The sequence below is a fragment of the Brachyistius frenatus genome, unplaced genomic scaffold (assembly GCF_029030835.1).
Source record: "Brachyistius frenatus isolate BFR_SWC_R1_liver_20210118 unplaced genomic scaffold, ASM2903083v1 Contig_23, whole genome shotgun sequence".
Taxonomy (NCBI): Eukaryota; Metazoa; Chordata; class Actinopteri; family Embiotocidae; genus Brachyistius; species Brachyistius frenatus.
The window spans coordinates 5,298,442-5,316,634 of NW_027210622.1; the positions used below are offsets into that span (position 1 = coordinate 5,298,442).

An 18,193-nucleotide genomic window follows, 5' to 3' on the forward strand; every position below is an offset into this window, starting at 1 on the left:
TAGCAGTGAAGAGTCCAGCTGTCATTAAAGAGTAACTACCCTTTTTTAAAACATTGTTCGCAAAAATATTTTTTTGCTCCGAGGGATTTAGTTTATTTCTGCTTAGATTTAAAAATTTGGTTCAGATTATAATTCTGGCCCCTCCCTTTTCATGACATATTAAAAGTAAGACCTTAAAGTCCATTTTGTCAGTTTATGAAATAGCATCAGATGGCTGGTTAGCTCTGACTGCAAGCTCTACATCTCTGTCCACACTACACTCACTGAGGAAGCACTCTCCCCCTTATCCCCTGGCCCCAAATATGTTGCCACAAGTTCTTGGCTCGTACATTATTGCTCACTCACGCCTCTGTCACATTTTTGGCGTATGCAAAAAGAAAGGCTTCTAGATTAATTTAACAAGTCTTATGGACAAAGCATGTACATTTTCAGATAGAAATATAGAAGTTGTTTATGCTAATTCTATCAAATGGGACATTTAATTGTATGAATTGTATATTGCGTTCCATCTTAAAGTAATTTTGTTTTCATTTCTAGTTAATGCAACCTTATCACCTGTCAACTCAACCGCAGCAGTCAACACGACCTCCCCATCGGCCAACATGACTATATCCCCAGTCAACACGACCTCCCCATCTGCTAACATGACTATATCCCCAGTCAACATGACCTCACCACCGCCAGCCAACATGACCTCACCACTGTCAGTCAACATGACCTCACCACCACAAGTCAACGTAACCTCTCCACCAGTCAACATGACCTCACCACCGCCAGCCAACATGACCTCACCACTGTCAGTCAACATGACCTCACCACCACAAGTCAACGTAACCTCTCCACCAGTCAACATGACCTCACCACCGCCAGCCAACATGACCTCACCACTGTCAGTCAACATGACCTCACCACCACAAGTCAACGTAACCTCTCCACCAGTCAACATGACCTCACCAACGCCAGTCAACATGACCTCACCTCCGCCAGTCAACATGACCTCACCAACGCCAGTCAACATGACCTCACCACCAGTCAACGTAACCTCTCCACCAGTCAACATGACCTCACCACCAGTCAACGTAACCTCTCCACCAGTCAACATGACCTCACCACCACCAGTCAACATGACCTCACCTCCGCCAGTCAACATGACCTCACCACCAGTCAACGTAACCTCTCCACCAGTCAACATGACCTCACCACCACCAGTCAACATGACCTCACCTCCGCCAGTCAACATGACCTCACCAACGCCAGTCAACATGACCTCACCACCAGTCAACGTAACCTCTCCACCAGTCAACATGACCTCACCACCACCAGTCAACATGACCTCACCAACGCCAGTCAACGTAACCTCTCCACCAGTCAACATGACCTCACCACCACCAGCCAACATTACCTCACCGCCACCAGTCAACATGACGTCACCACCACCAGTCAACGTAACTTCTCCACCAGTCAACATGACTTCACCACCACCAGCCAACATGACTTCACCACCACCAGCCAACATGACCTCACCACCGCCAGCCAACATGACTTCACCATCACCAGCCAACTTGACCTCACCACCACCAGTCAACATGACCTCACCACCACCAGTCAACATGACTTCACCACCACCAGCCAACATGACCTCACCTCCGCCAGTCAACATGACCTCACCACCAGTCAACGTAACCTCTCCACCAGCCAACATGACCTCACCAACACCAGTTACCTCTGTGACATTGCCGGGTAAGGCAACTTCAGCCAGTATGGCCTTTCCAGGCTTTGATTTTTCTTGTTATCACAACAGCTTTACTACCAGTCAATGAAATACTATTTTCTAGATAAAATAGAAATACATTTATCTTTTAATGCAGCTTGTTTTGCTATAAAATCATATTTGTTGGCGGTAAATATTGAATTAATTTACAGGTAATGCAAGCACTCCACCTGTAAATGTGACATCAGCACCACCAAGAATCACTACCATTGCTGTTCCAACTACAACCAAAACACCTGCCCCACCACCAGAGTCACAAATTAAGTTGGAATTTAGGTTGGAACAAACTTTTACAACAGAGCTCACAAACACATCATCACCACAGTTCCGACAACTAGAAAAAAATGTTTCAACACAGGTGAGTTTACAATTTCTTTTTAAAAATGAATCAATGAAATATATAGAATTTTTTTTGCATCTTTTCAAAATCACATTCTAAATAATAAATGAAACATTTAGACAATAGAACCTCAAACTCTGAAAATAGATTCAACTTTGATACCTGTTGTAGGAACAAGTTGTTAAGATACTGTAGCAGGTAATATAATATACACTGTTAATGCGCAGTTAAAAAAATGATTTCACTTAAAATATAAAAACATATCATTTAAGATGGACGAAACATACACATACTAAAATATTTAGAGAATTTTCAAACACCACCTAAAACTTTTCTCAAGAGAAACTTTGGGTCTGCTATTGTGGCTAACTGGTTGGTGCAAACTCCACACAGGCACAAAAGCTGTCAACGAAAAACAGAGTAAAACTGAAAGTATATGGGCGAGTTGAGGAAATATGAGGAAAAGGTTATATTCATTAAATATTTTGAAATGTTATATATGATCTATATATTTATGTTTTTCCATAATATTCATTCACAGCTCAACGCAGTCTATACACAAACATACGGATCTCTCTTCAATCGCACTGTCATCAATGGATTCAGGTATACTATTACATGTTAATAACCTGTATATACTTGTTTGCTAATGTACCATTTTTTCTTTGGCCTGTTATATCGATTGAGAGGAATAATTCCTTTGTTTTTTGGTAATCATATGGTTTATCATTGGTATTTTGGGTGTTCCAATATTTATGAACTAGGGGTAGAATGGTTCGCCAACCGAGTGGGCTCTCTGGTCACTGTTTGGGCATGTCTCTATTGTTTGGTACTGTCACACTGACAGCAGAAATAGACTGGACCCAGATACATAACTAAGGACAAGGTTACACAGGTTAACATTACCAAAAGTGTAATGAACTGATCTGAAAACCATGACCAAAATGGTACAAAACTGTAATAGGAAACAAACTGATATGAGCCACGGCAATTATGAACAGATGTAAACCAATTGTTTCCTCAATGTCGTGGAGCCTTAGGTAAACAACAATGGCCATAACAGTCAAATAAAATAAAGTATCTTATTTAATACTTCTGTTGCAGTCAAGGATCCATTGTGGTAGATGCTGAGCTGATATTTAATAATGTGACAACACTACCAAATGCCAGTTCTGTGGCGGAAGCTTTAACAACTGCTGTTGCCAGTGGAAATGTTACCCTCAATGTCAACACATCATCGATCATTACAGAAGGTAAAGCTATTTATTGAGTGTTACATTTTGAGAAACATTTTTTGCAAGCACATACTGAATGTATAATTTCAAGAATATAATTGAAGGACAACACAATCACTTATTTGACAATTGTTGTTTTCAGTTGTGTTGGCACCAACCCAAGCGCCAACCACACCTGTGCCTTCAACAGTGGTGCTTTCAACTGCCACATCAGGTATTATTATGAAACAACAGTTCATGAAATTATAACTCTGTTTAGATTAACAGATCAAATAAGGATCAAATCACCACTTAGAGATAATGGAATAACAGGATTGTAAGACAAGTTTACTAACACCTGTACGGTATGAATTATTCTGCCTTAAAGGGAACTGTGGTTGTAGACATTGATAAGTTGTGAGGAAAATGTTGTATCTTATTAACTTAATCAAAATATACCACCACCAGTTAACCAAACTTCACCACCACTCAATGCAACCTCATCACCAGCAATCAACATAACCTCACCACCTCTCAATGCAACCTCACCACCAGTCAACATGACCTCACCACCACCAGTCAACATGACCTCACCTCCGCCAGTCAACATGACCTCACCAACGCCAGTCAACATGACCTCACCTCTGCCAGTCAACATGACCTCACCAACGCCAGTCAACATGACCTCACCACCAGTCAACGTAACCTCTCCACCAGTCAACATGACCTCACCACCAGTCAACGTAACCTCTCCACCAGTCAACATGACCTCACCACCACCAGTCAACATGACCTCACCTCCGCCAGTCAACATGACCTCACCACCAGTCAACGTAACCTCTCCACCAGTCAACATGACCTCACCACCACCAGTCAACATGACCTCACCTCCGCCAGTCAACATGACCTCACCAACGCCAGTCAACATGACCTCACCACCAGTCAACGTAACCTCTCCACCAGTCAACATGACCTCACCACCACCAGTCAACATGACCTCACCAACGCCAGTCAACGTAACCTCTCCACCAGTCAACATGACCTCACCACCACCAGTCAACATGACCTCACCTCCGCCAGTCAACATGACCTCACCAACGCCAGTCAACATGACCTCACCACCAGTCAACGTAACCTCTCCACCAGTCAACATGACCTCACCACCACCAGTCAACATGACCTCACCAACGCCAGTCAACGTAACCTCTCCACCAGTCAACATGACCTCACCACCACCAGACAACATGACCTCATCACCAGTCAACATAACTTCACCACCTCTCAATGCAACCTCGGCGCCCCCACTTACCACAATGTCACCACCAGGTAATTCAAAGTCTCCCACAGTTAATACATCACCACTGGTTGATTTTACTTACTAAATAAAACTTTGTGTTTCATGATATGACATCAGTACCAAAACCGTCCTAACTGACCGGCACCTTGTAATTGTAAACTTAATTAATATTTCATATGCTTCTAGGAAATGTAACCTCTCCACCAGCAAATGGAACATCAGTACAACCAGTTATCACCACTGGTGCTCCGGCTACAACAGCTGCCCCATCAGCAGAATCAAGGATAATGCTGGAATTTAGATTGCAGCAAGACTTTATACCACAACTTGAAAACAAATCCTCTCAAGAGTTTCAGACTTTAGCAAGCAAAGTGGTAACATCAGTAAGTACCTCAACATTTTTATTTTCCTTAATTCCACTCTAAATGAAATAATAATACCAGTTACTAAACATATGCAAAGGATTTTGTACTGGTCAACAATGGGAATTCCCCCCTGTAACACACTGCAACACTAATGAGTAATGTATTAATGAGTAAGCATTAATTGGAAAAAGGTCATACAGTATATCCATATTTTAGCAAACCTGTACTAATAAGCATATAGAAAGTGGGCATACATTATGCAACTTTGAAATAATTCAGGAAAATGGATAACTAAATTGTCATACTGTGCTTATAACATTTCTGGCACATTTTTCATCATTCAGTTTAGATATTATTTGAACTGCCTGTCATTTTCCTTTCCCAGCTCAATGAAGTCTACAGGAACATATTTGGAATTATTTTCTTGCGAGCTCTGATCAACTCTTTCAGGTATTGTAAAATTACAAGATAAGAAAAATAATTAAGTCGTATGCATGGCATTGTGTTACATCAAATTTAGTCAGAATATACATTCAGTTTCCAGTTTATTAGGAACACCTAGCTCAAACTAAGTAACTCTGATTCAACAGTTTGTAATACAGGTTTTCAGTTAGCCAGTGAGCGTCGATTAAAAACAAAAAATAGTGAATAAATAAAATGGGTCTTGAGGGCAACTGAGAGTAGAATAAACAGTGAAGATTTTGATAGGGGGCCATTTAAAGAGATTCTTGAGCTTCAATAAAAGTCAAGATGATTGAGCATCACCAGCTCAGTTATTATTATGTTTAAATGATGTATATTTCCCAGCAACTGCATGGACAAAGGTCAGAATCCGGGGCTCCATGGCAGCTGCCCACTTAGCTGGATTGGCAATCTAGTTTTTTACACAGCAGAACCCACAAACTACACTCTTTGCAGTTGTCCCACAATTTGCTTAAAAACAGTTTTGCTATAAAATATCGACAGTACACTTATTTTACACTGACTTAACACAAATAATTCTAATAATTCTTATTACAATAATTTCTCTCACAGTCAAGGATCAGTTGTGGTAGATGCTGAGCTGCTCTTTAACAATGCCACTTCAGTGCCAGGATCTAGTGATGTGGAAAATGCTCTGGTGAATGCACCCAGCAATTCCAGCTTCTCCCTACCTCTGAATGTATCAAGCGTTGTTGCAACCAGTAAGTGCTATTTCATACGTGTTGGTTACTATTATGGAATACAGTATGTAAAGCTGGATTTATTACTGCACCGAAAGCTAAAGCAAATACAAAAACAATCAGATTTTTGTTTTTGCAGGAGTTACAACATCAACAGCTGCACCTATATCTGTTCCGACAATGCCTGTCAGCTCAGCTGCCTCTACTGCGGCTCCAACCATGGCTCTCACTGCAACTGGTGCCTCTACTGCGGCTCCAACCATGGCTCCCACTGCAACTGCTGCCTCTACTGCGCCTGCAGTGATGACTACCGTTACTACAGCCACAAACCCTGCATCAACGGATCCTCCTACATCCAGTGAGGGAACGCTTGGCCTACAATTTAGTCTCGACCAAACTTTTACACCGGATCTCGCCATCTCATCCTCAACAGCTTTTACAACTTTAGCTGCAACAGTGGTTGAAGCGGTAAGATGTCAACACAATATAAATGAGTGAAACAACAAAACTGCCTACTGTAAATAAACAGAGATGTATTTGCAGGCCTTGAAAGAACAGTATATGCAGATAATAATGTCACCAACTGCTTGTAAATTCTAGGATACAGATCTCAGAGAAATTATTAACTTTTTCCAATCCGTTACTTGGTACTTGCCAGCATGTGACAGTATTGTTTTCTTTCAGATAAACGTAATTGGTAATAGGCTCTATGGCACATCTTTCGTTCGCTCCATCGTCAACTCATTCCAGTAAGACAAAATTAACTTTTGATTTACTTTTTTACATATTTGCATTTGACTTGATTTTAATAAATGTTGCTTTCTCTCTTTTTCACTGTAGGAGTGGATCAGTGGTAGTTAATATGACGCTTGTGTTCAACAACGGAAACTCAGTTCCTTCAGCAAGCACTGCAACTTCACAATTCAGCACTGAACTTAGCAGCTCCTCCCTGAATGTTATACCCGGCAGTGTTTCTGCACGTAAGTCCCTGTTGACTTAAAAGTTAGGAATTTTATCATTAGCATTATCAATCTAATAAATTCGTAAATTCAGGGACACAATATCTTATCGCATTTCTGTCATCATTGGTAAACCTAAAATCAAATTAAGAGCTCTATTTTGGGAAATGTCTTCCTGCTAAAGCTGAATTTTGACCTTTTGAGGTAACTTAAGCCCTCTAGAATTTCATAAATTAATACTTCTGCTTTTACAAATATTTCAGAGTCAACATCTTCAGCATCAAGCAGTCCTCCTCGGCCGACAATGGGCACATTGGCAGTCTTTTCACTAACACTGCTGGCTGTGGCACAGAGGCTGATCGAGTTATAGCTGGCACCCAAGGCAGATACACTGACTTGACCAACATCATTGACTGTTATAAAATGTGGAAAAACCATGAATCAACAAACAAAAGACAGAAGTGTGCAATATGAAATTTACCAGTACAATGTAATGTGGTAAAATGATGTGTGCTATGTATCAATGTTTAAGAGTGTTTTAAGATACTTTACAAATTCAATGTTACATTTTACTTTCCTCATCATTAATACATGAAAATGAGATATATTTGATATTTTCCTTCTGTAGTTTTTAATAGTAGTGAGAGTAGTATTGGAAAAACCGCTAGCGCTTGGTTTTTAAATGTGCTGCGTTTTGCAGAATCATCCAGTATCAAGTGAAAAGAACGTGTTTTTCAATTAGCTGCTGAATACTAGTTTATAAATGTGCAGGTACTATTATTATTATATTAACTTGGTTTTGTTTTGAAAATGGGAATGCTAAAATTGTATTATTAATCAACAAAGTATTAAAATGTTAACTTTTAAATAATTGCTTTTGGCAAATTTAAACATTTATTACCAGCGGTGTGAAAGAAATGCTTGTTATAGGGTTTTTTTTTTAAACTATTTTTATTTGTAACAAGGTTAATAATCATCATTACGAATTACAGGGAATTTCAGAGGAATATAATCAATCATCTTTCTGATACTTGGGCTATGATTGCATTATGATGTGTGCAATCTGATGGTGACCAGTCTGCAAAAAAAACAGTCTAAAAAACAAACAAACAAAAAAAAAAACCATGATTGACAATTAGCAATGCCTTTTTAAGGTTAATTAGTTCTTCTTAAATGTTGCTTCTTTCTCATCTATACTTATCGTAATTCAAAGAAACCAACTTCACAAATAGTTGGCAAGACAACAGTTGATCCAGATCATTTGACCAAGAGGATAAATTGTGAATATAACACTTTTTTCACATGTGGCTCTTTTTTACTTCAGCATTTATAGTAGTTGCCATGGTGAAGTAGCAACAGCTCCTCCTGCAAGGGTAAAAGGCTGTGGAGTGGATTTGGGGCAAATTTATTACAGTCCTTTCAAACAATAATAAGCTTTGGCTGTGGTATCTTCACAGCAAGACTGGTTTGAAATGACTGTTGGTACTCATAGATGCAAGACAGTTGGCAGCTACTAACAAAAGCCCCAATTCTTCATTATTGGGTTATGAATAGAACGCAATAATTATGTGTGGCAGATCAACAGGGTTTTGAATTGTAGCAATTTTTTACCTCTGCATGAGATTACTGACATTTGCACGGGATTGGTGGAACAAATATCCCTTCAAACAGTCTGACACACTGTTTTTGCATGTATTTCAAAGAGCTTTTTATGGCTGTTTGTGTGAGCGTTAATCAGTCACACACAGAATTGAAGTTTAATCAATCTGAACAGCAATACTCTTTGTGCAGTTTGTGCATACACAATATTGCATGCATTATATTATGAACAATGACAGAATCATTTATAGGTTTCTCTTGACAATGGCTTGCCATGTTCTTGTTGTGTACATGTAATAACAATGACTTACCAGAGGAGGGCTGCATTGCCCCAAGGATGATCTCAACTTGTGTGTGCACTGCCTTTATCTCCAAAGTGTTACATTTACAATTTTGTGAGCTTTGTGAGTCAATGACAAAAAGCCCCAATATCACCCCTGGCCATGACCAGGACTTAGCCTTGATTAGAACAAATAGTCAGGGAGAACTATTTGAAATGGAAAAAAACAAGAATCAGTGAGAAGAACAAGAACAATGGAGAGAAAGGCACATTCATCTGAGAACTCTGGAACTGTGGAACCAGAGAGCCACGCACCCAACCAACATTTTGGGCTCCACTTTTTTTGTTGTTGTATTTTTGGTGGAGCATGGCCAATTATTTGAATTTAGGTTTGTAAACCAGAGCAAAATTGGTTCTGTGTTGATGAAAATTACCCTAGTATGTTTTTTTTTTCAGTTCCTCCCATAAAAACCAAAGAATCAGACATTATCTCTCAGGTAACTGTTGTGAAGAAGTTTATTCTGAAAATGTCTGCGATACCTATACCTCGTCTTCTTAAATTATATTTTATACATTAAGACACATGGACTCCACATGCTATACCCAAAAGTTAATTTGGATTATTAGAAGGAAATATATAAACATATATATTTGAAAGGTTTTCAGATGAAAAAGAACACTTTTCAAAGCTGTGATATTATCAGTTATTCTGATAAAAGGGGATCAGGATGGTAACTAATCAGCAACATTAAGGTGCTGCAACCATAACTAATTAATGCCAACTGGTTAATATAATTTACCATTTTATAACTATTAAGGGAGGAATCAAAATTGTTCAATTAATTATTATTGTTTATTGTTTTATGGCAAATTATGTTTACAGAGACCTAAACCAGGTCCTTACTGCTGGGAATGGAGACAACTGGGTGAGAAATGGTTCATTTCTGGCAAATCCCCCTTTTTTTGGTGCTTTTGTTTTGCTGGAGTGAGGGTTTCCGGAGGGTGTTGAACTCTACACATTTTGTCATTTCAGGACATATTGAAATTGACTTTACTAACTAGAAGAACGTCTTTTCAGTCTTCTATGAAAGTTAAACTGAGGACAAAGTCAACTTGAGAAACGCACTCTTCAGGAAGATAAATAACCAAACCCCGTGGTGAGGGAGAAAGCAAATATATCAGACTTACCAGACGAGATCAGTCCTCCAGGGATAAGCAGCCTCTTCTTCTGTGGCGCAGACCCTATAATAGACCTGGGTTTTTTGGGGTTTTTTTGCTGCCAGAATTAAAAAAATCAGCTGGACATTTTCAACCAACTTGTGGAGTTTGTATTAGACTTGTTAGCTTAAACTACCTATTAACGCTATCCATTAATTAATAAAATATGATAGCTTCAGTTGTCAATTCAGCTAAAAGATTCCACTGTTGCCGTCTACAGATGAGATAGTACTTTTGATTACTTCTGAGTGAGATCAAAGACCCATTGTTTTAAAAACTAAAGGTCTTATATTGTATAGATTCTGATTTCATTTTCTTGTTTGATTAAAAAGCAGGCTTTGGTGCTATCTAAAAAAAAAAAAAAAGAGTCAAAATGCATATAGCCCGTATTTAGCAGATGTGACGTTTAGATTAGCCGTTGGGACTCAAGTAAATTTGTGATAACATTCCTTGACGCTCATGTCATATCCACTCTCAATGTAGACAACTGTTCAACATATTCATAGCATAGCATATTCACCTAAATTTTACTAAATTGATGTTGTACTGTTGAAGGTTTCACGTCACACTATAGCCATGTGTTTTATTCTTCTTCTAAGTTATGATGACCTCTGAGAAAGATCTCCACAAAAACAAATATCTGGAGAAAAATGTTTACAATCCTGAAATCATTTTTCAGTTTTATTTTATAGATAAATAGAGAAATTGACAAATTGGCTTGTACAGAGCTTGCTGCTACTGAACACTGCAATTAAAAAAACAACAATGCTCCATTCAACAATGGTGTGGCATTTGGTCTCCTACAGCCCTGTCTACCAGACTTATCCACCAATATACTATTCATTTGTTTTGTCAGTTACTAGTTATTTTCAAAGGAAAGTGACATTTGAGGTTTCCAAACAACATTTTGCTCCACACCAGAAAGAGCTTGTATGCAAGTCAGTAAAATTAATATGCATATGGAATACATTGTCTGTAAACACTTTGCAGTTGTATTCAGTGTGACATTGTTTCCAAATTGTCTCATTTGTTCACTAAAACAGTTCCTAATCATGCTGATATAAAATAAAAGAATAAACTGGATAGCATTACATTTCTCTTCAATTCATTATTGCCAATAATGATCATAATTTAAAGGAGACAAGATTGTATATTCTTACAAAATTAATTGGCAATGAAAGAATACAAATTTGAACGATTAACCAATAAATGTGTAGTACAATGAAATGTGTAATCATATGAGATAGATCACTATATTTGCCCTCTGGTAAACGCAACAAAGCGCTGGAATCAACCTCTCCTCACTTCTCTTTCAGAAACAAAAGGACAGATGTGCAGCAGTCTATTCTGTCTGTCAGGACTACTTACATTACACATATGAATGACTGGTTTGAAAAAACACTAGTTATTGAGCCAATGTGCCTTTTATTGCACCCTTCATTAAAAATCCCCCCATGTTTAATTAGAACGCATCGGCCACACTTGAGATACGTCTGTCACTGGCTGAGGCCCAAGGTATTCAAGCTCAACAGGATTGGCTGTGGTCTATTGCACACTGAAACACATGAAAGGGATGGTGAGAGCTGTTTTAGGGGTATGTAGAAAATGAATTGCACCAATGCAAAACTCATTTTAAATCATTTGCATATAATAAGTAAATATGCTGCCTTAATTTTTTTATACCAAGATTTTAAGTTTATTATCATACAGCAAAACAGCCAGTCACGCTGTGCAATTATTTTATATGATACTCCTTTCAGCAGAAGTAGGGGTTTTGAAAATATTAACAAAAATTGAAGAGTATGATATAATACATGAGGTCTATGCAGACATGTTCAATAAAATAGACATTGAAGACTTATTAAAAATGCATTAACTAAAAATGTATTTCATTAGGTTTGACTTGTAAATTGTTCTTATTACATTATTTCTGTATGTGCACAATAGTAGTTTAGATACTGTGTTATTTAGTGGATTTATTTGTTTTTTTTCCCTTTAATTAATTCATAAAGATTGTATTGCACAATATTTCAGAAGAGCAAACGATACATAGCAACACATTCACATTTTTTTCCCGTGCAATCTTTCTGGCATAGACACAATGCTTAAGTAATCCATAAACAATGTATTTTACTTGTATTTACTGTACAGCTATTGGCCCTTTTTTTTTTTTGCCAACTTCCATATTTACTTGTTGAAAGACATTCCTACTTTTAAGATACTTTCAAAATGCATTTGGTGTGCCATTATTTAATTTAGATAACAGTGACAGCAATCAAAGTTTTCCTTTGTGAAGACCAATTGTGCATTGCAGCAGCTCATCCTGATGTAATGGGGGAAAAGGCAAAGCTCATTCTTTATGAAGAGGCCTGAACTGAGTTAGATTGGTCACTGCCCGGTGAAGTTATCACAGTTCATCCTGAAGGGGACACAAATGTATGAGTCAAGCCCATCCAACAGTTACTAAAAACCTGCTAGTTGTGCCACAGGAGAGTGGTGGACTGAATTAAGGACAAGTCAAGCCACACTACTGGTGTCACTAAAAAAAAAAAAAAAAACACAATGCTTTGAGCCACACAAACACAATCAGAATTTTCCCTGATTACACTTGAAAAAATTAAAAGTGTGTTGTACTGTATAGTATGTTGTGTATATCAATATTCTTAATTGTAAAGTCTAATCTAGTTTCCTGTGTACATTTTTTGCGTGCTGCTGTACAGACTTAAACAATTTAAAGTCATACAGATGCTGGTTTTCCCTTATTGAACACAGTTCAATAAGTTCAATAAGAATGGTCATATCATCCAAAAATTTTAGATGTAGGCCCCCTGGTTGCCATTTCTACAGTCATTAGGATTGAGTTGGCAAGGGAGTAAGTAGCAGGCTGTGTTTTGTTTCTGTGGTTATTGTTGCATGCGTTCATTACAGCCCACTTCCCACCTCTCCCATCCCTCTCATTTGTGTAAAACCAAGGTTGACAGATCTGCAGTATGATACAGAGATGAGGGCAGACGATCATCCCTCTCCTCTTAAGGTGAGTGTCATTGTTTTCTTACTTTTCAGTTAGAACCTGAGGTGAACCAGTTACAGTAAACAAATCTTTGTTTTTAAAATGTTCTCTGAAGACTTTGTTTGAAATGTTTGCATCAATAAGGAAGTTAATTTGAGTCACGTGCTAAAACACTCTAGGTAAAATCATCAAATAGAAAGGTGCAGAATTATATTTAATTTATAATACTTTAAATGTGGCTTTCTCTGAGTTGTAGAAATTATCTTCGAAATGATAAGTGGAACTTCCTTGTTTCATATTCCATTTTTCATTTTATTTGTGCCAACATCATACTAATATTGTCCAGTTTTGCTACATTGCGACAGATGTAAGCATCAGATGTAAATGTAATTTGTATACACTGAATTACAGTTTGATAAACTTGACATGGAGTCATTATAAAATTATTTCTCAATAATAAAACAATAATTACTGTCTGCTGATCATGTAAATGACCAGACTTACATAAAAAAGATGGTTTTGTGGCAGTGAGGAGGTTTGGATCAGATATGACGATAGGATGGATTTATGATAAACAGAAGAATTAGATGGACGAAATGGAATAGTGTATGCAGTGGTGTCGGGTGTGGAGACAGCTGCACCAACACTATTTTTTCCCTCTATGTTGTGTGAAAATCAGAGTAAAAGGCAATCACACCCACTTTCACTGAAAAAATTATTAATATTGTAGATAAACAGAATTTATGACAATCACAGCAGAAACTAATACACACACACAGATACGATTGAAAGGATGAGACAACATCTTAAGGCAGCAAACAAAAGTGGAAAACGTTAATGGAAGAAAGAAAAAAAAAATCCTTTTTTTTAATCAGAAGTAAGATGTATGTCTTCTGCTATAACCTAAAACTTAAAGTCATTCAATTCTATATGTTATTTTCTTTAAATTCTCGGTTTAGCAAAAAAAAGAAAGGAAGAAAGAAAAAGAAAACAACTAATTTAAAATGATCATGTTAAACTTTAAGCTCTTTTGACTGCTTTTACAATTAGTTCCTAATCTCAGAAACATTTCTTCTCAGAACAAACACTGAGGATTAAATCCTCAGCGGCAGAAGTGTCTGAGATATAGAGGCTCTGTCTTCATGATGGTTTCATCTTTTTCATTTGGATCACAAAGCAAACCGTCTGACTCCTCTGAAACACTTGAATAAAGAGGCACATAATGGCTCCCATTATAAATTAATATTTTCATATCAGAAAATAAAGGATTTCTGGAAACTTTATGAATGAATATATTTCATACTAGGATGTATAAACTCGTAACTTAATGAGTTAAATAAACAATCCATTGGACATTCACTCAATTGAACAAAATAATTTAAGCTTTGAAAGTGATAATGAATTTGTTTTTGAAATATAATTTTGTCTTGTTCGATGAAATTATTAATCAAAGAAATGTACATTAATTGTGAGATTTCATAGCACAAAACATCAAGTACAGTGAATGAAAACAAGTTTTTTTCTGCTTTCCTTAACCAAAGCCCGAAACTTAAGAGCTCTCTCAATTTGTGATGACTCATTAAAATCCAAAGCTATCACTCAGTTTTTATTGAAACATGAAAGTAGCTTCAATTCTTGGCACAACCGCAGTATTTACTGCAAGTGTTGCTAATCTAATTTACTAAGTTCTAATAACTTTCAATAGTGGTTTATACTGAAGAATGTAAGTTGAAATTTTTTACAGTGTTGAATAAATTTCAATCAGTATATTCAGCTATTTTACCTTGACTTGTTAGAGCAGAAAAAAAATGTCTTCTATCATTTCCCATCACCACTGCATTGTCCCTACGGTGTTCATTAAAATCTATTCCATGACAGCTGGAACATCTGCTCCCTACTCATTCCACTGGCACTGGAAATGTAATCAGATTCTTCTGCTGTGTGATACTATGACGTGTAATGCACGGAAATGTGCAGAAAAACACTGAAATCAAATGCGTTACTGACATTCTAACAAACTTCAACATATATAGATATTAATTTAACATGAAAGTTTCAAATTCCTATATATCTTTAGTATTTGTCATAATTTGTTGTAGTTATTAAAGAAGCTCCACTCCAACAGACCCGATGACAGTCAACTCATTTGGAAAACTCACCATTCTCTCGAGGCACTCAGCATATTATTTGACAGTTTAGACTGTTTGTATAATTATTAAAGAGAACGTGCAAAAAGTAATCATCTTTTTCCTCATGTCGAGATCTGTGTTGAGACCTATTTTCACCACTCCAACCAAATAGATGGCATGTTAGATAAAGCAACTGCACCAGGAAAAATCTTTCCGAGTGCATAGTCCTCTTGTGATTCAGCAATTGAGTCTGAAAGAAACAGAGTTCTGGGTGGTTTGTCCACTTTTTCATTGTTAATGTACCAAAGAGGTGCAAGCTGCTTTGAAATGCCTCACTAACTGCAAAGTCATTATTTCCAACGGTATCTGTGTGTTTTGACAGCTTTGATTAGACCATGGATAACAGCAGCTTGGGATGGCCCGAAGATGCCAACATATCCCTTCAGATTGAGCTTCAGTCTTGTTCCACATTGAGGAACCAGGCGTCTCGCATTTTCCTGTATGCTTTCCTCTCCATCGGCATCATCTGCACGGTGGTGGGCAACTTCTTGGTGGTCTTGTCCATCGGTTACTTCAAGCAGCTGCACTCCCCCACAAACTCCTTCGTCATGTCCCTGGCAGTGGCTGACTGCCTTGTTGGCCTGGTAGTGATGCCTTATAGTATGATTCGGACTGTGGAGGGATGCTGGTACTTTGGTTCCCTTTTCTGTCAGCTTCACTCTAGCCTCGACGTTATGCTCTGCACTGCCTCCATATTTCATCTCAGCTGCATTGCCTTTGACCGCTATTATGCAGTCTGCAACCCACTAGTTTACTCCTTAAAGATGTCCCCTAGTCGAGTCACTCTCCTTATTGCCGTGTGTTGGGCTGTTCCCATGCTCATCTCCTTTGGCCCCATAATGCTAGATCTTCATATCGCAGGTGTAGACATACCAATTCCGAAAGATGTATGTGTATTTTTGGTAAATCGCATTTATGCCGTCATGGCTTCATTGGTAGCCTTTTACCTGCCCATGGCTATCATGCTAGTGGCTTACTGGAAGATCTTTAAAGCTGCGAAACGGCAAGCCATGCAAATCAGTGCCATGGAAAGCCAGATGGCTGCTGGAGTGGGCAAAGATTCGAGCAAAAAAAAAAGACATCGGAATACCATGAAGAGGGAGAGAAAGGCAGCAAAAACTTTGGGTATCATCATGGGAGTTTTCCTTATCTTCTGGATGCCCTTCTTCACAGTCAACATTGTGGACCCCTTCATTGACTACAGCACGGAAGTGGTCGTCTGGGATATATTTTTGTGGTTAGGATATATCAACTCATCTCTAAATCCCTTTCTGTATGGTTTCTTCAACCGTTCCTTTCGTAGGGCATTCCTCATGTTCATGGGCTGCAGGGTATGTCTGCCTGGATCATCCCCCGGGATGGATTTATCGCACACAAGGAAAGAGGCAAATGAATGTGCAGATTAACCATGAAAATAATGAGAATATCTCTACATTTTGTGTAGGTACAGACAGATCAGTGAACAGTGAGGGGCTATGTTTTTGTGAATCAGTGGCACTATTCATTGCTGTAGCCAACAATTTTTGTTAACTGCAAGGCAGAAAATGTTTGAATTAGGAAGAATTAGCATTATAGAAGTTGGAAATTAATGAGGTGGGCCTTCCAACACCCATACCTTCAAGCATAATTTACAAAATCACCTCTTGTCTTTCCAAGTGTGTTCCTTGTGGTCCAAATATTTAGACTTTCTGACAGAAAATGAACCCAGTTGGATTCGGTCACAAAAGATTTTCCCAGTTCAAGCACTTACACGTAAATTAGCTTGGATGAATTCCATATGTTGCTCTAACCATGAAAGATTGGTTGTTAGTTGTTCAATGTAGGAAGTGTACCTGCAGGAATATTTTGGCATGTACCAACTATTTAGCATCTATTATTTACCAGACAATCGGTGTATCCCTGTATCATGTGTATGTCTGAACGTTGTAGAGAAGCCATCTAAATGACTGCCACATATAGTATAGCTATAATCAAACTGTTGTATGACCATTTCAGGGAGATAATATTTTCCTATTTATTTTTTTCAATCTACATACAGTATGGAGAAGGAGGACCAAACTATTCCTACACAGATAACATGTTTTATGCAAGAGAAAACAATTACCAAGACCTATTAAGGGGAAAGGTTGGGACTTGCAAGGCAAAACTTGAAGAGGCAACATCAAAGGGGTATAATGAAGCTTCACGTGGATGACATGCAGATTTATATCTCAGGTAAAAACCTCACATATGCTTATGAATTCCCCTTTTTCTTATAATATTGTCCTTTCGATTCCAAACCAAAGGTAAACTGTTGAAGTTCATAGAAACGTTTGGTATCCTCACCTTATCTGATGTATCTCCTGTATAATTTTAAAATAAAAATACATATACAAGTATTTTAAAATAAAAAATAAATAAAAAGTCCAAACAGACAAAATATGAAATCATAAAAACAAAGGTCTATTTTATTCCTGTTTAAAAGCATTAGTGAAGTGCACAAACCTTTGACACCATAAGTTGTCTAGTTTGGTTGTAATATAAAATCAAATAAGTTGTGACACTGTGTAAAATGTAAATAAAAGCAGAACGTGATGATTTGGAAATCATGTAAACCCATATGTATTTGAAAATAGAACAAAGACAAGATATCAAATGTTGAAACTGAGAAATGTCATTGTTTTATAAAAAAAATATGATCTCATTTTATATTACATGGCAGCAACACGTTTCAAAAAAGTTGGGATAGGGGTATGAAGAGACTGAAAAAGTTGTGTAATGCTAAATGAAACTGATCAAACATCTCAAC

At 37.7% G+C, this 18,193-nt stretch overlaps 3 protein-coding genes across 3 annotated transcripts; all 3 read left to right on the forward strand.

Moving 5' to 3' along the window:
- The first annotated feature begins 602 nt into the window (after positions 1–602).
- Positions 603–4,528, forward strand: LOC138620180 (mucin-2-like). The gene is made up of 7 exons (XM_069697155.1): positions 603–1,740; positions 1,924–2,129; positions 2,653–2,717; positions 3,216–3,364; positions 3,489–3,560; positions 3,794–4,455; positions 4,520–4,528. The coding sequence occupies exons 1-7, from the start codon at positions 603–605 to the stop codon at positions 4,526–4,528; spliced, it is 2,301 nt and encodes a 766-aa protein (XP_069553256.1).
- Positions 4,522–7,742, forward strand: LOC138620389 (uncharacterized). Its single transcript, XM_069697562.1, has 8 exons — positions 4,522–4,651; positions 4,809–5,005; positions 5,373–5,437; positions 6,023–6,171; positions 6,290–6,618; positions 6,835–6,899; positions 6,991–7,130; positions 7,373–7,742. Exons 1-8 carry the CDS (start codon positions 4,546–4,548, stop codon positions 7,477–7,479), a joined length of 1,158 nt encoding a protein of 385 aa, XP_069553663.1. The 5' UTR covers positions 4,522–4,545; the 3' UTR covers positions 7,480–7,742.
- A 7,998-nt stretch (positions 7,743–15,740) lies between these two features.
- On the forward strand, positions 15,741–16,811 carry LOC138620181 (trace amine-associated receptor 3). The gene has a single exon (XM_069697156.1). The coding sequence runs from the start codon at positions 15,741–15,743 to the stop codon at positions 16,809–16,811; it is 1,071 nt and encodes a 356-aa protein (XP_069553257.1).
- The last annotated feature ends 1,382 nt before the right edge of the window (positions 16,812–18,193 follow it).